Source organism: Populus euphratica, unplaced genomic scaffold (assembly GCF_000495115.2).
Source record: "Populus euphratica unplaced genomic scaffold, PopEup_1.0 scaffold57.1, whole genome shotgun sequence".
Lineage (NCBI taxonomy): Eukaryota > Viridiplantae > Streptophyta > Magnoliopsida > Malpighiales > Salicaceae > Populus > Populus euphratica.
Window position 1 is genome coordinate 82,812 of NW_011499919.1, and position 27,543 is coordinate 110,354.

At 33.4% G+C, this 27,543-nt stretch overlaps 3 protein-coding genes and 1 long non-coding RNA gene across 6 annotated transcripts; 3 read left to right on the plus strand and 1 right to left on the minus strand.

Annotated features, from left to right (window-relative positions):
* The first annotated feature begins 835 nt into the window (after positions 1-835).
* On the plus strand, positions 836-4,764 carry LOC105134914 (probable glycerol-3-phosphate dehydrogenase [NAD(+)] 1, cytosolic). The gene is made up of 5 exons (XM_011039500.1): positions 836-2,381; positions 2,485-2,706; positions 3,167-3,414; positions 4,121-4,260; positions 4,404-4,764. Exons 1-5 carry the CDS (start codon positions 1,742-1,744, stop codon positions 4,528-4,530), a joined length of 1,377 nt encoding a protein of 458 aa, XP_011037802.1. The 5' UTR covers positions 836-1,741; the 3' UTR covers positions 4,531-4,764.
* Positions 3,831-23,360, minus strand: LOC105134913 (uncharacterized). Its single transcript, XR_844101.1, has 3 exons — positions 23,255-23,360; positions 21,000-21,006; positions 3,831-3,841 (listed from the first exon to the last, which is right to left on the minus strand). It is a non-coding gene; the product is annotated as an uncharacterized LOC105134913 (long non-coding RNA).
* LOC105134912 (uncharacterized) lies at positions 5,645-7,797 on the plus strand. The gene is made up of 3 exons (XM_011039499.1): positions 5,645-5,930; positions 6,022-6,318; positions 7,464-7,797. The coding sequence occupies exons 1-3, from the start codon at positions 5,707-5,709 to the stop codon at positions 7,531-7,533; spliced, it is 591 nt and encodes a 196-aa protein (XP_011037801.1). The 5' UTR covers positions 5,645-5,706; the 3' UTR covers positions 7,534-7,797.
* LOC105134911 (calcium-transporting ATPase 4, plasma membrane-type-like) lies at positions 12,822-20,012 on the plus strand. 3 transcript variants are annotated; one of them, XR_844100.1, is made up of 8 exons: positions 12,822-13,426; positions 16,049-16,103; positions 16,190-18,132; positions 18,214-18,372; positions 18,473-18,644; positions 18,960-19,258; positions 19,342-19,769; positions 19,881-20,012. XR_844100.1 is itself a non-coding variant. In XM_011039496.1 (7 exons), exons 1-7 carry the CDS (start codon positions 13,253-13,255, stop codon positions 19,654-19,656), a joined length of 3,117 nt encoding a protein of 1,038 aa, XP_011037798.1. In that variant the 5' UTR covers positions 12,822-13,252; the 3' UTR covers positions 19,657-20,012. The 3 variants fall into 3 exon arrangements, 2 of the variants coding, with proteins under 2 accessions (XP_011037798.1, XP_011037800.1); XM_011039496.1 differs by having other exon boundaries at positions 19,342-20,012; XM_011039498.1 differs by having other exon boundaries at positions 16,055-16,103; positions 19,342-20,012.
* Positions 23,361-27,543: the final 4,183 nt, after the last annotated feature.

Genomic DNA, 27,543 nt, shown 5'->3' on the forward strand with positions numbered 1-27,543 from the left:
TTCATATCATCATAATTTCCAATTCAATTGTCAACACATCACAAACAATTATTTAACAATTAATATGAAAATTCCCACACTTCCATGATTTCATATTTACTATTAACACACATCAACTATTTCAATTTGAACAAATTTAACAACTTAGCCACCACAAAATCAATTTAACATAGAATGCTCACTCTTGTATTTTTCATCTCTCTATTTCATCTACTAATTTAATTTATTTCTCTTTCAAGTTTCTGCCAATTATCTTAAACATAAGAATAACACCAATTTAACCAAGAAAACACCATAATTATGATTATGATTATAATTATTTAATTATTCAACATGTTGAATTCAATACCAACACGCAATACATATATTTTCATTCCTACAATCATTTTCACAACATGAATTCCATGTTATCACCCATATTTCTCCACAATTTACTCATTTTTACATATTACTCCTCTTCTATCTATATCATCCTCATATCATATCATTTAATCTGTAATTTCTTTCTCTTTTTAACATGACATATAATTACATTATACATATCAATTATATATAAATAACAACAATTACATTAAATAAACTGATCCTCTATTTGTTTCATAGTCGACTACATAGCTCTCAATTTCACCTGAATTTATTTAAAATTCTTCCACCATATTACATCCATTATAACCTACTACAACCTAATTTAGTCAATTACGAGTAAAATCCCATTTTCCTCGAATTTTCACCAAATCCTAACTAAAAAATTTGAGCTTCAAAATTACTTAAATGCTAAAACTTGTATAAATGAATTCTAGTCTCTCTGGTCAATAATTTGAGCTTCAAAATGTAATAAGTCGATTTTTTCCCAAATTTCTTTCTTCTTCCTTCTCTTTCCTTGCCTTTTTGTCTCTACCGTTTTTGAGAAAGGAGCACATTTGTAAATAGGGGGACATTTTCCCCAAAATTTCACCAAGAATCCTGGCTCAAAAAGCAGCTTTCTTTCCTATCCACTTCGAAATTTACGTCAGTTTCTTCCTCCACGTGTTCTCCTTTTTTGTAAGAAAAACCAAAGACACACGGAGCTTTGTGTGAATACAGAGGACCAAATTCGGCGTTTCCGTGTTTTTTCTTTCTTTCTTTTTTATTTGTAGGAGGAAGCTGACAAACAAAGGTTGTTTCGCTTTTCCTTCTTCTTTCGAGTTTACCTGCTTTTTGCTCACGTTTGACTGGGTTTGGTTTTGATTAGCTAGCCAAAGTTCAAGGCTTTGTTTTCAAAGTTGGGATCTTTTAGCATTTCTTGGTTTTATCTCATGTCGGTTTTCATGATAGATGTTGCTTGTGCCATAAAAATCTCGTGTGCCGAAAACCATTTTGCATCTTCTTCTGGCGTGTTATAGATGGTCAGTGGGGGCCAGTAAGAATTGTCTTGATTTAGCCAACAAAGCCCACCTATAAAATTGTGGTTGTTAGGGTTATTTGCTGTTAGAGCTTTTATAGTTGCTTGAGGGAATAGGGATGGAACCCATTTATCAATTAAAATTAGATTGTTTCAAAATCCATTGAAAATTTAGTTTCTTCAGAATCAGTGAATTAAAGACTAGAATTTTGCATTTGAAGCTTAGGATATATCACCAAGAAAGGTTTTTGTGGTGGTATAAGTACGAGTTGTTGTATTCTTTCTTTTATTGGTTTATTGAAGTTCTTGAAGCTTATAGTAATTGAAGGAGAGGGGGGAATAGTTGAAAATACAGAAGAAATGAATCACGTTGTGAATTCAAATGGGCCGGTTCAAAACTTAAATGGGGTTTTGGAAGAGAAGCTTGATGAGCTTCGTGCTCTGATAGGCAAAGCAGAAGGTGATCCGTTGAGGATTGTTGGCATTGGGGCAGGTGCTTGGGGTAGTGTGTTTACCGCCTTATTGCAAGAGAGTTATGGTCATCTGAGAGATAAGGTTCTGATAAGGATATGGAGGAGGCCTGGTAGATCGGTTGACAGGGCCACGGCTGAGCATTTATTTGAAGTTATCAATTCAAGGGAAGATGTGTTAAGGAGATTAATTAGACGTTGTGCTTATTTAAAGTATGTTGAGGCAAGATTAGGTGATAGGATTTTACATGCAGATGAGCTTTTAAAAGATGGATTTTGCGTGAATATGATAGACACCCCACTTTGCCCATTGAAGGTTGTGACCAATTTACAGGAGGCTGTTTGGGATGCTGATATTGTTATTAATGGATTGCCATCAACTGAAACTTGTGAAGTATTCGAGGAAATTAGTAGGTATTGGAAGGAGAGGATTACAATGCCAATTATCATCTCTTTGGCAAAAGGTGTGGAGGCTGAGTTGGAGCCAGAGCCACGCATAATAACCCCCACCCAAATGATCAACCGTGCAAGTAAGATTACTTCTCTTAGTTTTTTCCCCTAGTAATCATGCGATAGTTCTTTATTTAATGCCAACCTTTCACACATCATAATTGTTGACTTTGTGCCTTGCAGCTGGAGTTCCGATGGAAAACATTCTCTATCTCGGAGGACCTAATATCGCGTCAGAGATTTACAATAAGGAATATGCTAATGCTCGGATTTGTGGAGCAGAAAAGTGGAGGAAACCGTTGGCAAAATTTTTGAGGCAGCCACACTTTGTAGTGTGGGATAATGGTGATCTCGTTACTCATGAAGTTATGGGTGGTTTAAAAAATGTCTATGCAATTGGAGCTGGTAAGCCTTAATTTCATTAACTCTTAATTCCGATATTGTAACACTATTAGATGATATTATTCATATCTCAAGTAGTTGATGCTTGAGCTCCATGCTCAACAATTAAGTAATGATTGGCATCAAGGATATGTATGTTCTCAATGACACATAATTTATCATGCCAGAAAGTACTTTTATATCAGCTTTCTGGTGTACATTGCTTCATGCATCTTGAAGTTTCCATATGAAATGAATCTAAATCACCAATGAATTTAGACATTTTTCATGTGGTAATGGTTTTTGTCACAGAAAATTAACTCAAGAACTTGACTGTTTTATCATTGTAATTATTAAGCTAGGCATAGTGTTTGGATCCACCATTTGTGTTATCTTAAAGCATTAGTTTGTTTATATGCACCTACTTCCTCTTTGATTTTGAGTCTTCAATCTGAAAATTTAACTCTTGATTTTGATTCTATAGGAATGGTTGCAGCTCTGACCAATGAGAGTGCAACTAGTAAATCAGTGTACTTTGCCCACTGTACATCAGAGATGATATTTATTACACATTTGTTGACCGAAGAACCAGAAAAACTTGCTGGCCCCTTGTTAGCCGACACTTATGTAACCTTACTGAAAGGTCGTAATGCATGGTATGGTCAAAAGTTGGCCAAGGGGGAGCTGAATCTTGAAATGGGAGACAGCATCAAGGGCAAAGGAATGATTCAGGTAATCTTTGCTACTCATAGACATGGTCAATGAAGATTCTCAAGCTTATTGGACTTGCATCTTATTGGACTTGCATCATATTAGAAGTTGTCTGCAACAGAAGTTTTTCTGAGAAAACTTAACTGGTCAATTATTTTTTATCACCATTTTAAAGAACCTTGTGTTTTTTATATTAACTGGATAGCATGCTCCAGTAGGTGCAAATTTAGAACCGCCAATTTGATTGAAATCTATGCATGATATAGTCATCCAATACATAATATGAGAGGAGTATAATGGATGCTTCTTAACTTGCATTTACAAATTTGTGGTTTGTAGGGGAGGGAGAATATCTGAGTGATGATACCTCCATTACTCTGAGACTGTTGACCCACTACAAATTGATCTGAAAACTATCATCAGTTTTTCTACAAATTGAATTTGAAAACTATCATCAGTTTTAAACAATTACTCGGAGCTAAAAATAATTGTGTGGCTTCAGTGCTTGTGATCATAAAAAATATGCCCTCGTACAAAACCAACTGGTTTGCTTGAGATGTTTATTGCTTTTGCTAGTCATTTCTCAACATCAGCAATGTTGTCCGCCGTCGATTTTGTCCTTTCAGCAGTGTATTATTTGGTTTTAACCTTGCAGAACCAGATCCACCTTTTATATTTCTTACTTTCTTGTAGATCAGCGTGTTAAGCCCACCCTTTTGATTTGCAGGGTGTTTCAGCAGTGAAAGCATTTTACGAGCTGCTAAGTCAGTCCTCCATAAGCGTCCTACATCCTGACAAAAACAAACCTGTAGCTCCAGTTGAGCTGTGCCCCATATTGAAGATGCTATATAGAATACTTATAACAAGGTACGTGAGGCTTTGTTCTATAATCATACACGGTTCGTCTTCACACTTGCACTTGGAATTGCAGTACTTGGATGCTCACCATTTGTCTGGATCCATGTGTTTCATTATGAATTCTGATACTTTTCATGTGCTTGAACATTCAGGGAGTTTACAGTGCAGGCCATTCTTCAAGCATTAAGGGATGAAACAATGAACGACCCAAGAGATCGCATCGAGATTGCGCAAACCCATGTTTTCTACAGACCAGCACTCCTTGGACAGAAACCTTGACAGCTTGTGCTGCCTCCTCTCTTATGCGTTTTTTGTCACTCCTTAGTGGATGTAAAAGTAACAAGTATAGATTCCACTAGCTAGTTCCGAAGCTTAGTAGCTAAATTCTTAGGACGAGAAGGTTGTGTTCTGTGTATTAGAGCTGTTAACTTACGTAATGTTGTATCAATTCCCTCGTTTTTTTGAATTCTGACTTCATTGATGACAATGAACAAAGTGCATTTTATTTCTCAAGACTTGAGATGCTTGTTTGGCTAAGAAATCTTTGCATTCTGTCATCATGAAAAAAAAAAAAAAAATAATCTTTCAAGTCAATCATATCTAACTAGCTAAATTACATGGCTTATATAATATACTGATTGGATGCATTTAAAATTATTATATTGATTTTTTTAAATAGTTTTTATATTTTGATATTAAAAATAAAAAAATAAAAAAATAATTTTAATATATTTTTAAATAAAAAGTAACTTATATCATACATAAATTGCTTTTATACTCGGGGAACTAAAAAACATATGTGCAAGTATTTTGGGGTGAGTAAAATGAATTATTTGAAATATATGTAAAAATTAATTTGAAATTAATTGAATAAAAAATAGATAATTTTTTGTTTTATAATTTTTTTTAAATGATTCAAATTGGTTTTGGTTTTAGATTTTAGAAATTGAATATATATATATATATATAGGAATTAAAAACCCATTAAACCGAAGCTTCTCAAAATATATTTAATCAATTAAAATTAAATTACCTGATTTTAACAAATTTAAAAATAAATTAAACGGGTTGACTTAGTTTTTTATGTAATTCAAGTAAATTTAAAATTAGAAAAAATAAAATTAGATCATAGTTTTTTTTTTAAATTAGATCATCTCCATGTAATATAAGTTTTTTTGAATGGAAATTAATATCCATGTAACACTTATTTTCCATGGGAAAGATCCTTACTAGTATTGACTATTTAGCGATCTAAGAAGGAATTTTGACACTCATCGAAGAAAAAAGATAAAAGAGAGTTTTAATCTATTAGGAATTGCTAGGGCTTGTTAGGGTTTTAGCTGAATTTATCGATATGGGTCCAAAGATCCATTCGATGATTGAAAGCCCACTGATATTAGGCATGCAGGGTCATTAGCTTTAGGCCTGTTTTCTTCACCCACTGGCCGAGGCTTGATGAGCATAAACAAGAAAAGGAGATCCAAACAGCAGTTTCTAAGATCAAGGAGAGATAGACAGAAACCGAGAGAGAATCAAAAGATGTCTTTGGTTGACTACGCTTCTTCCTCGGACGAGGATGCTACAGACAACATAGAAGAAGAAGAAAAACAAAAGGATCAAGAAGAACAAGAACCAAAACCTCAAAACGAACCACAAGTTGCAAAGCCAGAAAACAAACTGTAAGTCTTTAAATTTCAGACAAAAGAAGAGATTTTGAATCATGGGTTTTTCACTTCGTGATTTAAAGTCTTACCTGTATTTTTGTTTCAGGTCATCTGGGTTGTCATTGTCGAGGCCACAAGTAGCAGGGCCAAGTCTTCTTCCTTCTGTATCGAAGCTTCCAGATGCTTCAATGCTATTGAATACGCCAACAGTTGGGTTAGATGGAAGTGGAAGTGATCATGCGTTGCGAGTATCAGCAGCAATGGCAGAGAATGCGTCGCGAAAGAGAGAATTAAATGTGGGGTCTTCGCGGAGTGGGAAAGTGGCAAGAGGGAATTTGGCTGCTAACAAGAATGTTCCAGATACCGGTGGGGGTTTGTTAGTTCCTCCTCAGCTTAAAGGAAGGTGAGATTTTTAGTTATTTTTATGGACTCTCTGGTATAAATCTTATATAAGATTTGCCCTTTCGCTGCTTTCTGTTAGTTAATAGTGGAACTTAAAATAATTGGTTTTGCTTCGTGTTTTAATGATTGGGTTGTTGAACTAGAGTATGAATCATTGTTAGTTGGAGACATTTTAAGGTTTTAAGGTTTTTTATGGAGGTGGGATTAAGGTTGTTGGGTGAAATTTAAGCTGTGGAAAGATGTAGCATGTGGAAGTTGAGCTAGAGTTATGAGTTTGACCAATGTGGTTGGTTGTTTTACTATATTTGAACTTGAGGTAGAACCTAATAGTTCTCTAGAAGGCAGCATTTGCAAGAGCAGCTGATTGATATAGGGTTCCCAACTCACTTGAGTATTTGGCTGTAAGATTAGGGAACAGCAGCCTCGTATATGACCTTTGATGTAGGGAGTAATGTGCCATTAATGTGTGCTACCCATATTATGGACTTGCTCTGTCCTGGAATTGAAACTACTGGACCGTTGGCTGTTTGACTTAATTTTTTTTTTTTTGATGGAGGTATGACATTTGAGGTTACTACTTAGTGCATAGACAAATATGATTCTGTGTGATTTTTCCTTGTCCTTGAAAAAGACTGGGAATTCAGATGTTAGCATTTTGTATACATTCATTTGCAATTTGGTTTTGTATGGCAATGTGACCATGTCTCATGCATGCAAGTGCACGCAAAAAGCTGCATTATACATATCCTTTGCAATTTGGTTTTGTATAGTAACGCGACCATGTCTCATGCATGCAAGTGCACACAAAAAGCTGCATTATACATATCCTTTGCAATTTGGTTTTGTATAGTAATGCGACCATGTCTCATGCATGTATTTGCATGCAAAAAGCTGCATCTAGAGGTGTAGATATACTTGATTCATCAATTTCCTTTAGAAAATTTTAGGCTATTAACTTTCCTTGTAAACCTGATTTTGAGGCTTCTTGAGCTTTATCTTGTCTTTTTGCAACTGATAGGGCTTGCTTAGTGCTTTGTTATTCATTGACAATTGTCTTTACTTTATAGACACCAATTATGATAATATCATAAGCCCAAGAAAAGGAAAATAAAATTGCGTTGATGATTTGAATTGTGTTTTTTCCAGGAGTAATGTTGTGACAGAAGATATTGGGAAGCTGTTTGTAAGAAGACATGCAGAACCCTCCTCTCACTAAAATGCTTCCAGATCAGTGATGGTATCATTACATGTGACATTTCTGTAACTGTGTATAATGGCACAAACTTCTTTGTTAGTATCCTGAGATCTTGACTTGTATAAATGCAAAACGTTTTGTAGCACATGCTTGCAACTCATGACTTTCCTAACCTTGTTCATTGACAATCTGATAGCTATGATTGGGATTTTTGTAGAATGGACATCATATGGCCTCTAGATATTCCATTGAAAGTTAAATGAATTTCATTTTCATTTTTGTTTATTTTGTCTGTTGCATACCGCATGCATAGTTGTGTGAACAATGGAATTTGTTGTAGGCATTGTGCTTCATGTGGCAAGAACCTGTGAGCTTATTGTTTTATCTTAGTGTGTTGAGAGTGGATTTGTTGCTTGCATTCTGCATCTTATGATAATGAACTTCTGCTGTTATGTTTTCCTGAACCTTTTTTAGAAGTAAGCAGATGATCATGTATTGGCATGTATTCTTAGATGTGGTTTATGACATTTTAATTTCCAGTTCTTTTTTTTTCTTTTTTGCTTTTTAGAATCACATTTGTGTGTACTGTTTGGAGCATTGCTTTGGTTCGCCAAGGTACTACTAGATAATTTGCACTCTATATGCATATCTAGGCTATAACAAGATCTTTTACAGCAGCTCCCAGAGGCTGGAGCATGTGCCAGAGCTAATGATCACAATTGAGACTTTGGGGGATTTTTTTTCATTTTTGTTCTGGGTAGGGATTGGTCTACTATTTGATTTGATTTTCATCTATATTATTATTATTATTATTATTATTTTATTTTATTTTTTTGGGTGGGAGGTCATAATTTTAAAATCCTACAAATTAAGAGTATGCTGAATTTCAAGCTTTTTTTTTTTTAGTTTAAAATTCACTGCCTATCAGAGCCTCATGTCAGGAAGTTTCTCCTGAGGTTTAAACTCAGTGATATATAAATTTGAGCTTCACTAAACTTTCAGATCATGAGATGATCATTGGAATGGCCTTTACAAGGCAATCACTCAAGACATTTAAAATTACATGCTTGGAACATTTTTTTAATGCTTGCCTCTTTAATTGGTTTGGTTATTGCTTTTTGTGTGAGTACGTCAATGAGTTTATATTTTCTATCAATTATCAAACTTCAACTTTTAGTAATGCAAGGTTCTTTTTGGGCATGACCTTGTGCAGTGTGTTTGTTTTTAGGGAATGGCTCGCCTGTGTACCAATGTTTTAGCCATTGATTGTTTTGGAAATTCACTTTCTTTGGGGCTTGCATAGATTCTTTTGGTTTGGTCTCATGGCTGAAACACAGGTGTTCATACTAGCCACTCCCTTGTTTTTGTTTGTTCTTTTATCAAGGCTGCCATTATTAACATTCGCCATATCTTGGATGCTAAATTTTTCATTCGCAATATAATCATGAATCAGCTCTCCCTGAACCCTAATTCTACTTTGAATGCACTCCCCCTCATTCACTGGTAAGATGATGCCCAAACTGCTTGCTATCCTAGGATGTCCTATATTAGTTGAATGAATGATGTTTTATCTATTTCTCTCCATGTTTTTATTTCACAAAATGAAAATTGTTTCCCTTTTTACATCTTGTACAGATCTTATTGTTGATCCCATGATAAACGTTAATGAAACTCGGTCGGAAGAGATTTGTCGATCTTGAGAAGATTTTGTGCAACTGACTCCTAGTATGTTCAATTTTCAACAAACATCAATCCCTTAACTTCTTGTTTCCAAGGAGGGTAATGTTCAGTGATGCAGATGCCATTAGGTTATAGAAGATGCATGGATTGTGTGGATATTGATTAGACTTTGACCTAGATAATAAAAAACAGTAGGTATTGTAACAACAATATGCAGTGGTGTCATTTTGAGAAGTGCCTTGTGATGTATGAATTTGAGTTTCATTATATATACTTTATGATTATGAGATTATCATCATTGGAAGCCATAGTTGATATCGTCCTAGTTTGGTATGCTCGATATTTTTTGTATCATTTGAAAAAACGAAATAAATATTCATCTTTTTAATATCACTTAAAATCTCATTTTTATATCTTCTAAGATGATTAGAAATGGTTGAAATGCTTGACGTGTTTTCCCAGCTTTTTTCATGTTTGCATGAACTTTTATGTGTCTGTTATTTGGTCAAGTAATTAAATGTTCTATACAATCTGAATACATAAAAAATAAATATCTTTATTTATATCAATTTTTATACAATCTTAATCTAACTCTTTGGGATATTATCGTTTTTTTTTTCATTAAAAGGGAATGTATATTAATTCTAAGATTCGCAAGGGATGTATGAAAATAATTAACTATAGTGTTTGTTACTGTAATGCTGATTGTTTTTTAAAATATTTTTTACTTATAAATATATTAAAATAATATGTTTTTTATGTTTTTTTAAAATTTATTTTATTATCAAAATAATCAAAAAATAAAAAAAATATTTTAAAAAAATAGCACACTACATAACAAACAAGCTCTTATTAAAAATAACAAACATGCTTTTTATAAAAACCTAAAAGTGCTTTGTGAAATACTTCTTCTTCTTTAGGATTTTTTTTTTGTTTTGGTATTTCAATTTTTTTTCTTCTTTTTTGGTTCCTTAACATTGCTTTCATTTGTGTTTCATTTTGAAAATTTATTTTTCATGCTTGGGATCATGAGATGTTGGAGAAATGTTATGTTGCTTGGTTGATATTTGATTTTATAAAATAAAATTTAATTTTATTGATTTAAAAGAAATAAAATTTAGAGGATCAAGATCAAATTTGAGATTTAAAAAAATATTTAATTTTTTTTTTTTGCCAATATTAGAGACCAATTTGTAAAGTCAAAGAGTATATGTTTTTTTTAATCTAATAACTCAACCTTTTTTTAATTTGATTTATTTATATTGATTTTATTTGAGAATTGACTTTGTAATTTCTTTCATATATGGGTTTTTACAATGTCTCGGAAAAATTTCAACACTCCATGATGTTTATTTTGACAAGATAATATATAATTAATTAGATGTAAAACAATTGAGTTTTAAGATTAGTTTGATAATTTTGTAACTTAAATTTTAAATTAGATAAAACCAAACCAATTTTGATAACTATGTGTGGTGGATAAGGTGGATAAGCATAGTTTTAAAACCTTCTTCGGCTCCTGAGCAAGATTTTAAAAAACTAGAGAAAGATAAAATTTTAAGTAAATTAGTAAATTCTTTTACAATCTATTAATTATTTATATTTTAATAATTTTTTTTTTTTAAAAAAAATCCTGATCAAAACCTAGTAACTGTATGAAAACCCATGATTTGGCCTGGTTTAAAATCCATGCTTATCCATGGATAAAAATGTCCCCTGTGTCTATCTCCTCCAATGCAAGCGGATACAATTGTCATTCCCAATAGAACACGTAAGAATATCTTTGACTGTTCGTTTGGTGAGCAGCTGGGCTCCATCTTGTTAGACACTGCATAAGAGTGAGTAGCATGCTTAATGTCCTGTCGTTTTCCTTTTTCTAATAAGTTAGACTCCGATGGAGCTAGATTTTACAACAGCGCCACGGGTAATCATGAAATTCCAAAGGTGACATTGCCTCAGGTGCAATTAATGTTGTTTCTTGGAACAAAACACGTTTTGATTCAACTCCAATCTTCAAATCATGGCGGCTAAAAGTTTGTGCTGGCGGATCTTGACCAATGGTGGTGGTGGATTCATTAGCTGGATCCAAAAGAGCCACCGGCGTTCTTCCTCTTCTTCTTTAATCGTGGGGAAACCTTTCAAACACTGAAAATGCTATGACCCTTAGCAGACAAGCTTGAAATTGTTTATATCTTGTCCTAAACAAAATCTAGTGGATGATGTTGATTTCTTTCGATTATGCTTTCAAGCGCTTTAGTGATACTCTTGACGTTGTCATTTGCCACCTTTTTTGACACCCAAGATTGTCTGGAGTAGTGCTTCTGCTCTTCATGCTACGAAATGGGCATATCGTGCTAGGCAAAATGTCCTATACACAAGAGTCAATAAAATTAATTGTTCATCATCCCTCTAATTTGTATTATTTGATGAAAGCAAACTTTTTTTTTAAATAAAAAATTAGTTGAATAACTCTTTTATTTTTAAATATAAACTCTTTATTCCATAGTTTTTAAATCCAACTTAAAAGTCTACCTGACATAAAGCTTGCATCACGAGTACACATGAAGGGATTTAAAAAGGTTTAAAAGACAATGATTCCAAAAAAAAAAAAATCTAAAAAACAATTAATGAGTTTTGATGGGGTTTTTACCATGGCATGAGTCAATCTAAGTTTTTTTTTATCGAGTTATGCTTAGTTAATTCTCTTCTATTATTTATATCCCAGGTCAGATCTCGGACAAGACGAATATCCAAGATGCAGTCCAAACTGAACATCCAGGACAAATTAATGCCATATATATATATATATATATATATATATATATATATGTTGTGACATAATTGAATGGAGCATCTTGAATTGCCTTTATTAGATTGATTTGATCAAAAATATAAAATAAAAGGTACCATCCGATTAAATTTGTGTTTAATAATATGGTGTGAAATGCTTTTTTAAAAATGCTTTTTAATTAAAAATATATTTACATTTTTTTAATTTTAAACGTTAACACATTAATTAGAAGTATAAAAAAGAATCTAAAAATGTTAATTTAATGTCTTTGCATGTGCAAAATAGTTTAAAAAATATTTTAAAAAGTAGGTTGAACTAGTTAAAATATTTAAAATAGTTAATTTTAAAAAATATTTTAATGTCATAGGCTATCGTTTATGTTATTAATTCCAACTCGAGTATTTCTCGTTTATATTTATATAATTATTCCTTCTTGATTTATATATAATAATTTTTTTTCTTTATATCTAATTACTTTTAATAAGATTTATAATTTGATCTATGTGATCCAATTTAAGATATACCATCGATATCAAAAAACATGCGACTCGTTGTAAAGATCCTGTGCATGTACCGACATTCTTGTTTTGCTCAACTCACTCCTTCATCGATTCCAGTTTCTCTCTCGGTACAACCTTATTTTTCTCCATATTTTTCTCTGTCAACATGAACTTTATGATCACGTGTTACACCTTTAATTATCCCCATGGAATTTATCTCAATATTGATGTAAGAAAATGTCATTAATTTCCATTTCGGGTTTTTTTTTTAATATCAAATTTCAATTTCCTATATGTTGAATTCTTTCCTTGCATAAATGGAAACCAAGTCCATTTTGACAGTTATTCTTCGAAACCTAGCTATAGGACTCGTGCCGTTGAGTTTTCTTGGTGACCACCTTGTCTACGACTTCACCGACTCGACTCGAATCAATAGAAATATGATTTTTTTTTTTAATATTGTTTTGAGTTTTTTATAAAAAGAAAAAGTTGTGTTCGACCGATCAATGATTTTGAGCCTTAGATCGGTCGACCCTCGGGTAGGACACGGTAAGGAGGTAACTATGCTTATAAATATTTGATACCAAATGTTCTCGCCACACCTTTTCCTCCAGTCTTGCTGTTTCTCCTGATTCCTGCGCGCCATTATCGGCCACGTTTGAATCTTTCCTCATCAAGAGTATTGCTAGCTCCATGTTATTGAAACCCTTTAATTTCTTGATACACCATTTTATTCTCTTTTGATCTTCGGATTTGACAAGCTTTCTATATGGAGAAATACTTGAAAGAAAACTTCGTAGTTGATGCAAAGAGACCCTCTGACGAGGCTTTAAGAAGATGGAGATCTGCTGTTTCCGTCGTCAGGAATCCTCGCCGGAGGTTCCGAATGGTTGCTGATCTTGCGAAAAGAGCTGAAGCTGAAAAGAAACGTCAAAATCTCCAGGTCAGACTTTACAATGCCTGTTGGTTATGTTTCTTGTGATCTAGGTTCACACTTTCTCCTTTTCTTTTGATTTTCTTTCCAGAATGTTTTTGAACAAATAATTGATGTCACCATCAGAAATTAAGTTGTTGATAATAATTTTTTTTTTATATAATATAAATGCATAAGTCCAGATGTTTTGGATAACCTACTTAAGATCGAATCCAAGGAAGACTAGGTGATCGAATTGTTGCATAAAAACTGATACGAGAATACCTCGTATCGTTGAGACAAGACATGGCAAAATTTTACCATATGTTACTACAAATTGTAAATAACTTAGGGGTCCAATGGGGTTAGTTGATCGGAAAGAAATCGAATCGTGCATGCTGATTTTACCAAAAATCTTCGAGCAATTAATCACTTCGTAAAAAAATCCTAAAGAATCTTGCAAGAAATTTGTTTTGGCAGAAATCAAAATATTTTTGTGCTCAATTTTTACTGATTTCTACGAGGAAGCAATCTTCTAGTTATTAATTTTAATTAAACTCTCTTCATGCTGCCCACATTCTTATACAGGTAGAGGATGTTTTAATTGTTTTCTTAGCATATAGAAATATTCAAATCAGAAAAAAAGAAAAAAGAAGTGAGAATCCCTTGTTTACACCTTTTGACTTCTGTAAAAGGTCATCTTAGTCTTGATTTCGTGGGCCAGGACTCTTGATTTAGGTTGAGTGTTATATGTGAATTGGCCGTTCATGAAGAAGGTGAGCCACTGCTGACATTTATTTCTTTTCCTCTGATGGAAAGGTCTTACCAAATGGGATACCCCTTCTCTTAAGTCTTTGTATCCTGTTTGTTTTTGAGAAATTTGTTGACGTATTCATGCATTCAAAGCTGGAGTTTTTCTTGAATGGCAGTTTGAATTCCTTTTCTAAACTGGTTGCTAGTTGTTGAAAATTAAGCATTTCGTTTATTGGTTAATCACGCACCATAGTTTTGCATGATTTTGTTGAAAACTTTAGCCGCAAAAGTTATAACAATGCCAAACACATACTAAGGCTTGAGATTTCCACAAGTTTCAGGTTCAAATCCTTGGAGTGTAAGAACTATTGGACCTCCATTTGAACCAAAAATTGTGAACTAGCATTTTGATCAAATATGAGTTCAGCATTATTCAGACAAATCTTGCCCTGTGTTCAACTGGTCATCTAACAAAAAGAAATATGGATCTTAGGAAAATTCCCCGTAGCATCAGCATTCCTAAAGTCAACTGCTTGCTAAAGTTTCAAAGCTTTGAATGTCTGTTTCCAAAGCTATCAACTTGTTTTAAATAGCCGATAAGGAGGGTTTTCTTTTCCAAGAGTCTGCTAGCTAAAAGGTTTAGATTCTTGAATGTTGCTTTCCTGTGTTGATATGGTGTTTTCAATAGCTGATAAAGCAGGTAGGTATTCTTTTCAAAGAAATTTACAGCTTTCTTAGCAACCCCCACGAACCATGCATCTTATTTGACTATTAACGTTGAAATAAGGAACCATGCCATGTTCTTTGATGGTGTCCCACGACGAGTACCCATTGGCTGCTCCCAGTTATTGAAATGACAAGTCGTCTTAGGGTGAAAGACCAGGCAATATTTTATCCTGAAACCTACGTTAAGAATTATCAACTTGAGACCAGATAATGTGAATGACATAGTTCTGGAACTTTCAAACGTGTACAACACACGGGTTGTATCTTAGTCAAAATATATATACCTAGAGAATAATATGATCCAACTTTTTAGAATTTTCATCATCTCTTTTCTTCCAATTATTGATGTACTTTATGTACTTCAAATAATGAAGATAATTTGTCTTTACTTAACACTATATATAACCCACGAATCCATGACCAGCTTCTATTTGATAGAGCTAAAACGTATACTGCCAGACCAATCGCATAGCTTGCTTTGATTGTGCTGATGTTACAGTGAGGATGAAAAGTACTTAATTTTCGAGTAGGACATAGGTTTTATGCTGATCAGATTTGACGTATGTTTAATTCAGTAATTTAAATACAAGTTCATCACACGTGTACATATTACCGGTGCATCAGTGTATGATTCTAAACTGAAAATTTGGGTTATAAATATTCCATACGAAGAACTACCAGCCAGAGTTTTTCGCTGAGACAAGGGTAGCTAATCCGTCTAAAACATACAGAAGATGTATTGCTTCATAAATAATGACATCCATCCAGAAAAATACTGTTCGAATGGTTAGTGAGACTGTGGCCTAGGATTTAATGACCAATTATGTGGTCTATCTAATCAATCTTTAAGTTTTTGGGTGCTAGTGACTTGAAAATTTTAGGTTCATTATGAGAAGTATGTGTCTGAGTTTCTTAAAGAAATCATTGCCAGCTTTGAAGACACTCCATACCAACCACTTGACCATGCAGTAATGATGTTTAATATTCTGCAAAAACTGCAATTTTATGTTTTTTTTTATAGCCCAAGTAATATTATATATGTTCTTTTCTAGTATTGGTTGATCCTGGACTAGTCGTTAGATTTGTACCGCTGTAGAAGAGAGAGTGTTGGTAGGTCCCACCCCCCACTTTTTTTACAGTTCCTAGAATTAACATACTCTCATGTTTGGCCAGGAAAAGATACGGATAGCTCTTTATGTGAAAAGGGCAGCGTTGCACTTCATTGAGGGTACTATCGTTACTAGATTCAGTAAAAAAAAAAAAAAATTATTTCAATTGTCTTTTTTCTGAATGATGAGGTTTTATTTGATACAGCTGCTAATCGAGGTGAGCACAAGCTCTCAGACAATGTCAGGCAAACTGGTTTCGGCATTGAGCCGGATGAACTCGCAGCCATCGTTCGGTCCCAAGATAACAAGGCTTTGGAATCTCATGGGGGTGTTGAAGGATTGGCCAGAGAAGTCTCTGTGTCTTTGAATGATGGGGTTGTCTCAAGTGACATATCTATTAGGCAAAATATATACGGCCCTAACAAATATGCTGAGAAACCTGCCAGATCTTTATGGATGTTTGTTTGGGATGCTTTGCATGATTTGACATTAATTATTCTCATGGCATGTGCTGTGGTCTCTGTTGGTGTCGGTATTGCAACTGAAGGTTGGCCAAATGGAATGTATGATGGGGTGGGAATAGTACTTTGCATTATGCTAGTGGTGATGGTCACTGCAATAAGTGATTACAGGCAGTCCTTGCAATTTAAGGTCTTGGATAAGGAGAAGAAAAATGTTACTGTTCAGGTTACCAGAGAAGGTAGAAGACAGAAGGTTTCAATCTTTGATTTGGTGGTTGGAGATGTTGTTCATCTATCAATTGGAGATGTGGTTCCTGCAGCTGGCATTCTTATATCAGGCCACAGCTTATCAGTCGACGAATCCAGCTTGTCAGGTGAGAGTGAGCCGGTGAACATAAATGAAAAGAAGCCCTTTCTTCTATCAGGAACCAAAGTACAGGATGGGTCTGGTAAAATGCTGGTGACAGCGGTTGGTATGAGGACTGAATGGGGTAAGCTGATGGTTACTCTGAGCGAAGTCGGGGAAGATGAAACACCACTGCAAGTGAAGCTTAATGGGGTTGCAACTATTATTGGGAAAATTGGTTTGGCTTTTGCTGTCATGACATTTTTGGTTCTGATGGCACGGTTTCTAGTGGCCAAGGCACACAACCATGAGATCACAAAATGGTCTAGTAGGGATGCTCTGCAGCTTCTAAATTTCTTTGCCATTGCTGTCACCATAATTGTTGTCGCCGTTCCTGAAGGGCTTCCATTAGCAGTTACACTTAGTCTTGCATTTGCAATGAAGCGATTAATGAAAGATAGAGCACTAGTGAGGCATCTCTCTGCATGTGAAACAATGGGTTCTGCGTGTTGCATTTGCACAGATAAAACCGGAACATTGACTACAAATCATATGGTGGTGAACAAAATATGGATCTGTGAGAAAACAAAATCAATACAAACTAATGATAATAAAGATCTGTTGATGTCCTCTGTCTCTGAAGAGGTGCATGGAATCCTTTTGCAATCTATATTTCAGAACACGGGATCAGAGGTGACCAAGGGAAAAGATGGAAAGACTAACATTTTGGGGACGCCGACAGAGACAGCAATAGTAGAGTTTGGATTGCTTTTGGGAGGTGATTTTAAAACACATCATATCGAATCTGAGATAGTGAAAGTCGAGCCCTTCAATTCAGAAAAGAAGAAGATGTCTGTGCTTGTTTCTCTTCCTAACAACGGTGGGTTTCGAGCTTTCTGCAAAGGTGCATCAGAAATAATTTTGAAAATGTGTGACAAGATTTTAACTGCTGATGGCAAAGCTGTGCCACTATCTGAAAATCAAAGAGAGAAAATCACAGATGTCATAAATGGTTTTGCCTGTGAAGCCCTAAGAACTCTATGCTTCGCTTTCAAGGATATAGAGAAGAATTCTGAAGCAGATAGTATACCTGACAACAACTATACTCTAATTGCTGTTGTTGGAATCAAGGATCCTGTACGCCCTGGGGTGAAGGAAGCTGTTAAGACTTGCTTAGCTGCTGGAATCACCGTGCGGATGGTCACTGGTGACAATATCAACACTGCAAAAGCCATAGCTAAGGAATGTGGCATCTTGACAGATACTGGCCTAGCAATTGAAGGGCCAGATTTCCGTACTAAGAGTCCTCAGGAGTTGGAGGAAATAATACCAAAACTTCAGGTCTTGCAACTTCCTCGAAACTTGAATAACTTACTCTTAATCAAGTGGTGAAGTTCCTAAAATGTTTAAATGGCAATGCAGGTTATGGCGCGATCATCGCCTTTAGATAAGCATAAATTAGTTACTCAATTGAGGAATGTATTTAAGGAAGTTGTGGCAGTGACTGGAGATGGTACTAATGATGCTCCAGCCTTGGCAGAGGCAGATATTGGACTTGCTATGGGTATAGCAGGAACAGAGGTTTGTTAATGTCCTGGTCCTCCTGGATACACTTCCTTATTGTCTGTTTTGGGTAATTCCAGTAGGCAGTGGCTCAGCATTTTTCTCCTCCTTCCTGCAGGTAGCAAAAGAAAGTGCTGATGTTATCGTGATGGATGACAACTTTAAAACCATAGTGAATGTTGCAAGATGGGGTCGAGCAGTTTATATCAACATTCAGAAGTTTGTTCAGTTCCAGTTAACAGTCAATGTCGTTGCCCTGATGATCAATTTTATTTCTGCATGCATCTCTGGTTAGTTCCTTTGCATCCCTATCCTGCTAAGTTCTAAATGTTAATCTTTTATTGATCTTTCTTTCAAGGCCTTAGGGACCAATGCTTGGAGCACTAGTTGATTCATAAACTTGCAGTAAAAAGGATGCAGCTTTGAGAATCTAGAGCAGTCAATTCATGGAAAATTTTGAAGGATAATAATGTCCTCAATTCTCCTTTTCAGGACCCTCTTTTTCGCAGAACTTTAACTGGATAATATGCTGCTACTGAATTTCTTCTGGAGCTTGATATGTGCACTTCAAAAGACATGACTAAAATTGGTGAAATAATTTGCAGGCAATGCGCCATTGACCACTGTTCAGCTGCTTTGGGTGAACTTAATCATGGACACTCTTGGTGCATTAGCATTGGCTACAGAACCACCTCATGATGGACTGATGAAAAGACCTCCAATCGGAAGGAATGTAAGCATAATCACCAAGACCATGTGGAGGAATATCATTGGACAAAGCATCTATCAAATAGTTGTCCTTGTCATCCTCCAATTTGATGGGAAACATCTTCTGAAGCTTTCGGGTTCAGATGCTACTAAAATCCTGAATACATTCATATTCAATACCTTTGTTCTCTGCCAGGTACCATGCTTTGATCTTCAACTGCCTTAGCATCACCAACATCTCATCGAAATTTCATTACTAAATATCCAATATATGTTTAGGTGTTCAACGAAATAAACAGCCGAGATATGGAGAAGATAACTGTCTTCAAGGGCATCTTTAGTAGCTGGATTTTCTTGGCTGTCATGTTCTCCACGGTAGTTTTCCAGACTGTGATAGTTGAATTCTTGGGCGCATTTGCTAATACTGTTCCATTAAGCTGGGAATTATGGCTGGCCAGTATCTTAATTGGAGCTGCAAGTTTAGTCATTGCTGTCATCCTGAAGTGCATTCCTGTTGAAAGCAAGAAAGATGACAACACTGCCAAGCATCACGATGGTTACGAGCCTCTTCCTAGCGGTCCGGATTTGGTGTAGAGTGTTCGACTTTGTGAAGGGTCTAAAGCAAAATACCGTAGGCAACATGCATTGAAATCAGCAGCCAAAATCAAGTTTTTTATACTGTTGATGTGGCTTGCCCTTATTTGCAGGTGGAGCTGAAACATATATTTCCTTCTATTATTTGAAAGTAAGGTCTTGTAAACGAGCGACAAGCACCAAACTAACATATTCCCGATACCTTAATATTTGTTGCGTTGCAGTTTGCTTGGATTGTCTGCAGAATTTATGGGAGATAAGGCAAGAAATTGTACTTTTGGAGTGGGAAACTTACGATTTGTTTGCAAATACTTGATATTCTTTATGGCAAGTTTCAATTCATGAAATTTTATAGACATGATAAAATAATAAATTTGCAATGCTGAAACTGAAGGATTTGTACCCCCTTTTTTTCTTTTTCTTTTTTTTTAAGAAAGCTAGAATCATTTTACTTTCTGAACTCCTTATGGTCAATGGAGAAAGAAAGTATGAAGCAGACGGTAAACTGCAAATAGGGAAGGAAAATAACAATTTATTGACTGTAGTATCAGGTTACATAACTTGCATTTCAAACAAAACTTTATAGGCCTCTGCTGCCCTGCCCTCCTTCCAAAGATAATTGATCAATATATTGTAAGTAACAACATCCTTATTAAAATGCCTCTTCTTCATTTCACGAACCAAAGATTTTGCTTCCTCAATCTTCCCTCTCTTCACAAGATCGGTCATCAAAACACCAAAATTCACAACTGCAGGTTTACACCCTCTGTATTCCATATCAAACATCATCTTTTTAGCCTCATCATGCTCGCCTATCAAGCACAAGCCTTCCATTAACAAAGCATATGTTACCGCATTTGGACGTTTCCCTTTCTTAATCATATCCTCTAACAAGCCCTTTGCCTTATCCAACTCCCCATTTCTACACAAAAACCCAATAAGACTATTAAACGTCACAACACTGCGTTCCACTTTCGTCTCAAGCATTTCTTCAAACACCTTGCAAGCTTGCTCCCACTCACCCTTCTCAAATGACCCCCTGATCATTACATTAAAGGCAACCGCATTTAAAGGAAACCCCAATTTACAAGCCTTATCAAACAATTCATTGGCCACAAGAAACCGATCATTATCTACATGAACATTGAGTAGACTATTCAAAGACGGACGCGTACGGACACGGTTAAAGCAAGTCATTCTATGAAAAAGCTCAACAGCCTTATCAACCAAATGGGCTTTTCCACGATGTTGAAACAAAGCAATGAAAAGGGTTTCTTGACAATGAACATTATTATCTTGTACATAACCAAGAACTTCCTCAACCGCTTCAAAATCTTTACAACGTGCAAGCTTGTATGTGAAAGCAGAGTGCAGGGTGCAGGTGATGATAAAGAATTTGAAATTTGTATAATAAATTTCAAGTTTGAATAGGGTATATGTTTTTTATAAAAATATAAAATAATTAGTATTTTACTCGCTCAAGAATCATAAAATAAATTTTTTATGAGATAAAGTTTTCTCAAATTAAAAAAAAAAAAAAAGGAGAGTACAAAGGGTAGTGAGGTTTAAACCCCGTTAGGAGATCCTCCTTAGATCCAATATACTCGGGTAAATTTTTTATAAAAGAATTGGGTTTAAAATTTATAAAATAAAAGTTAAATTAAATATAATTATAGATTAAATTCACTACAATTATATCTATGAACACCATTCAATTACTGTGTTATTGAGTCAAATTAATCATTTTTTTAAAAAATAATAGTGTTTTATTTTATTTGATGTTGATTTGATTATTTTTAAACTAGATTTAACTGAATAAATTATATAGTTAAAAACCTGATTTATCAATTAGAATTTGATTTTTTCAAGGGAAAACTCTTATCCTGAATTTGCCGAATCAAATTGTTACATCAAATTAGGTTTAAGAACTATAATTATTAGTTGGGATTGATTTCATTGTCTTCTATCAAACTTCTAGGCATTGGGTCAATTTTTTTTATATAATTATTTTCCTCTCAGTCTAGCAGGTGAATCTAATAAATATATATTAAAACACCAGTTTGGCAGACAAATACCTAAATATTATGAATAAATAATTGAAGTGGTTATGCGAAAACAAAAGGATGACATGAATAGTACAATACAATTCTCCAGCAAAACCTCCATCCTTCACTTGATGGATGGAAAATACAATATTTATGAGGATATTAATTGTTTTTTAAAATTTATTTTACATAAAAATACATTAAAATAATATATTTTTTAAAAATAATTATTTTTATATTAACATATTAAACTAACTTAAAAATATAAAAAAATAAATTTTAACAAAAACAAATTTTAATTTTTATCAAACAGCAACCTTAAATGCATTTCATATTTATGCAATAGTTTCTTATAAAGAACAAACCTAGCATTTTTTTTTCATATATTACTGATACTCTAAACAAAAAAAAAATAGTGAGAAGGTTTTCATACAAATTAGAACAAAATTTTTCAATTGAAATAATAAATTTATGATTGTTTCATATCACTTGCAATTCTTTTTTTTTTTAGTTTAATAAGCTTTTCTCCAAAACAATTTATAATTCAAGACACAACTAATTTTTTTTATCAAAAAAATAAATCATGTCATATACTTAGCATAGATAGGTTATAATAATAATAAAAAAAAGTATTAGATATATTGCTTCTTATTGTCACACCCGACATCACGGCGGCCTTAAAAATTTAAATTCAATCTTTAGAAAGAACGGATTTCTGGCATCCTGTTCTTTAATGAGGATATTCGTTATTTGAGGAGTCGCCACCTAATATTATGGTCATTAGGAACCCTAACTGGTCAACAGAGATTCTGTGGTATGGAATTAGTTATGTAAAAGAGAAGATATTATCACCCCTTAAACGTTCTGCCTGAGGCAGACTGCATTGTTGGTTTTGTCTTAAATTGATAAATGTTTATTAGTTTACGCTATGATAATTTGCTGATAATATTCCTGACTCTGGCGTCAGTGAATATTCAACTATGAATATCTCCACCTCTAGCGTTGGTAAATATTATGTAGCTATAAAAATAAATTAGATCAATATTTTTTTATTCCCTACTCTAGCATCAGTAAATAAATAAATAAAAATAAATTTATTTTTAAGCATGCACACATTTTTTCTAGCTAAATAAAATAAACATAACGAATAAAAATAATATAAATTTATACCAGTATTTTTATTCCTGACTCTGGCGTCAGTGAATAAACCAATAAATTTACATTATTTTTATTCATGCATACACCTTTTTTATTTTTTATTTTTTTCTAATAATAAATAAAAATAATATAAATTTATACCAGTATTTTTATTCCTGACTCTGGCATCAATGAATAAATCAATAAAACAAATTTATTATTTATTGCATACACATATTTTTTACTTTTTATTTTTTATATATATTTTATTTTTTATTTATCTTTTTATTTTTGGGGCAGGCGTGCTTTACGCCTGCCTGCCCAATGAATTATAATTCACTTGCTACAGGAGCAAGTGAATTATAATTCACTGCTACTGTAGCAGTGAATTAAAATGCCAAGGAAGCGGGGCTTACCTCAGTGCAGGAACGAAGATGATAACTGAAGCATGGTGGCCGGCTGTTCTCCTCTCCTTTTCGTTTCTTCTTGTTCTCCACTGGTATTCTTTCCTCTCCATTTGTCCTATGCATTTTTTTTGAATTTATTTCTGTAACAATACAGAACAAGTCTGGTGCAGCTGCAGAGTGCAGGTGAAGACGATCAGGCAACCGCTCACGGTTGAAAATCCTCTTGCTGTTCTAGTGTTGTCGTCCTGGAGCTGCATTCTGCTACTGCCAGAGGAAAGCTTGCGGTGCTGGGTTTGTTAAAGATGCTGCGCTGGTGAGGACAAAAAAACGACAGGGTAAAGGGCTGTCACAGTTGAGGATGGCGGCTTCCGAGGTTGCTGAGATCGGTGCAGCTGCTTCAATGGAGGACTGCTGGATGTTCACGGCGTGGAAGAGCTGCTGGGGCTCTGTAGCTGCGGAGTGAAAGCGAAGACGAGGACAATGGTAATGGAGGGTTCCCCGACTGCTGCTGCTTTCCCCTCCGTTCCTGTTTTTCTGTGTCTTCCCTAGTCTTTCTTTCCTGTGCTGTTGCTTTGTGCTAATATTGGGAAACGAAGGCGAAGACGATGGTTATGGTAAGGTATGTTTGTTCAGCTGAGATGGAAGGCCAAGGCTGGTGTAGTGGCGATCTTGGTCTCAAGAAAAGAAAAGCCTCGGAGGGCTTCTCTGGCTGTTTTTTTGGTGACTGGGGAAGAAAAGGAGGAAAAAAATCTGGGGAGAGGGGGCAGCGGCAGCTAGTCTAGGATTCTGCCGCACCCTCTCTTTTTTTCCTGTAAATGTTTTTTTTTTATTTTTTATAGGGTTTTTTTTGTAATGATCTTCTTTTAGAGTTTCTTCTTTTTCTTAGGGTTTTTTTCTAATCATTTTCCTCCTCCTCCTTCCTCCTTTTTTATACTCTGAGATCTATATTTATAGTGTTAGAGTCTCTTCACGTGTGAGAAACCAAGTTTCAATCAAACTCATTCTTTTCTTTGAAATTTGAATTTGATTAAGAATCAAATTTGAAATCGGATAACTATTATTATCTTAAAGATAAGGATTATCTCGAAGATAAAGATAGAATGATAAAAACACATTGTAGTCCTTAATTTTCACGAAAGTTGACAAATCGCACTTTTCATCGAAATAAATCTCTGATCTTTTAATTTTTTATTTTAAACCTTGTAAAAATTAAATTAAAAGCCAAAGAGTCAAAATTGGGTTATGACACTTATCACTTACTATTTCACAACTAAATCATAATTTTAAAATGAGTTTGGAGGGAAGATTCTAAAATTATTATTTATAAATAATCAAAATGATGTTATTTTGATAAAAAAAATCAATGAATTAATAGCCAAGTCAACCTAGACTTTTAATTAGGTCATCTATTTTTTTTTTTTTTCATCCTATATTGGTCCAGACCTTGAATTATTTAAATTTCAGGTTAACTTGCTAAACTAGTTTAGATTTTAAAACTACTACAATTGAAATATCCATCACTCAGCATAAGTATTAAGTTGCATCTAAATTAAGCCATTAAATTGGTTATCATGTCAAATTAATGTTGAAATAATTTGAGTGATTTAAAAAAGTAATTATCATGGTAGTATAACTTGAAAATTGCAGAGAACATATATAAAATGCACAACTAAAACACTATAAAGTTTACTATGCACATAGACACAAAAGACTATTTATTGTGATAGTAAAATTATACTTATATCCTCCATAAAAAAAATTATTTGACATGATTTCAAGGGTGGTTTCTTCTTGTCCAAAGGCCAATTAGCCATTAAAGATTTGTAAATGGTTATTTTCATCTCTTTTATGAATAATAAAAAACCTTATTTACTCCCATAATAAAATAAAAATTAGGCAACTGATAAGGATATTTATATCTTTATATTTTCTACAAATTATGCGTTGACTTTTATGTCCTAAAAAAGGCAATAGTTTAGGGGTGATTTAGTCTTTTTACATAGGTTTTTTTGTTAATATAAAAAATATGAAGGGTGTTTTGGACTTTTTGCTCTTAATAATTAATTTTTTAATAAAAAAGATATAGGAATTTGGACAACACATGTTGATCCATGGGAGCTACATGTGCCTTTTAGACAATGTGTACGACACCTCTCTATAGCTAAATCTATTATTTCATTGTTTCAGTAAAAGCATTGTCGCTCCTTTTTCCTCTTGGTGCGAAACTTGATGATGGTTGATGAGTGATTTATTGTCGGTGGTGGTCCCTTTTTTTTCTTATTTCTTTTATCTCTTTTGCTGAAGTTCATGCATGTCCTCTTTTCTTTTTATTTTTTCAAGTTTGATCCTTGTGTTTTTTATTATTTATTTTAGTTCTTGAATCTTTTAAAAAAGTTTTTAATGTTTTTAATTTAGTCTAAATATTATTTTTTCTAGTTTAGTTCTTATTCTTTTGATTTTTTTTCTTCATTTTTTTGTTAGAGTTTTTTTGTTTTCAATTTCATCATTCAATTAAAATTTATGTTGTTTTTTTCAGTTTAGTCCTCATTCTTTTTATTTTATTTTTTTGCTTTTGTTAATTTTTTTTAAATGTAACCCTCCAATTTAATTTTTTATGCCCTCTAATTTATTTTTATTTTTGTTTTTACTCTCATTCTTTTAATTATATTTTTTTGTATAATAGGTTTTTCCCCCAATTTTATCTTTCGGTGTTTGATTTGTTGGGAGGCTTCGCGGTTTTTTTATTTGTTGTACTTACAATCTAATGATATAGGTCACGAGTTTTAACAATTCATATGGATAAGAATTTTATCATATTGCCTTATTTTTTTCTTTAAAAAAAATTAATTTTGTGGTTATTATCAATTTCTTTTTATTGATTTATCTTGGTCTTATGATTTAGGCCATGAGTTTTGTAGTCTTTTTAAGATAGATGTTTGTTTTTTTTTTAAAAAAATGTTATTGTTTTGTATTTAATTTTTGAAGAAATGTTTTTATTTTTGCATAGTTAAGCTTTATTTAAAAAAATATATTTATTTTGAAATAATATTTCTAATATGTTCAACTTCGCCTAGTATTTTTTTTCTTTTATTTTCTTCACTAAGTTTCATATGTATTTCTATTTCTATTATATTTTATTTATTTTAATAAATAAATTTAATGGGCACAAACATGTTCTAATCTTATAGCTCAGGTCACGAGTTTTGAAAGCCTTTTTTTAATTGATTTTTAAAAAAAATATTATGTTTTGTATTTAATTTTTGAAAAAATATTTTTGTTTTTACACATATAATTTTTATTTTATAAAAAATGAATATATTTTGAAATAATATTTATGATGTGTCCACATTGCATAGTATTTGTTTTTATACTCAATTTTTCTTCGTTTTCTTTTTGCTATTGTTAACATTTTTTTTTTGTTTATTTACATTGGCAATTATCAATATATATATATATATATATATGAAGTCAGTACATATGAAGTCAGTACGTGGCGTTATTATACCTAAGAATGATCTTAAAAGATTGGGTCACAGGTTTCTAGCCTATATACTGATTTTATGAAAACAAAAATAAGATGCAAAAATTATAAATAAAAATAAACTTGAAAAATTATAAATTACAAATAGATTTCTGATGCGAATGAACAAGGTAAGACCAACAATGTCAGGATCCTTGGTCAAACACAGAGCATACTTATCTTATCAAACATAAAACATAACAAAATCAAAAGTATCAACAATAAAATAGAATATTACGTAAATTTGTAATATTAATACAAAAGATATTGGATACAGAGGAGAGTGGAGAAGGGTCACAGGTATGTGTTCTGAGAGGGAATGAAATTTTTCTAAGAAAAATTCATAGTCTGCCTTTAAAGATGGAAGGGTCTCCTTTTATAGACAAGTTGACATGGAAGAGGCTAAAATGTCTTGTTGGAGATTCTGTCAGAACCCATGTGAACCCATGTGGTGTTGTCTGCCATGATTGAGTGAAGACAAGATGGGAAAAGCCCACGTTTTTGGTTGTTGAACTTTTTTTTTTTCTGTTGTCTTCTAATCACCGACAATGGATTTGTAGCAGCAGGTAATATTTGTAACAAAATAAAGACTAAAACATAGGGTCTGAAAATTAAAAAGGGACTCAAAACATGTGAGTCAAAAGATAAAGCTCTAAACAGATGAGCCTGAAAAAGCTGGAAAAATACTCTTTTTTTTTTAGTGTCACTTAATGGGTGGTAAAATACCAAAACACTCATCTTCATTATCATTCCCAAGGGAAATGGCAGGAGATATTTA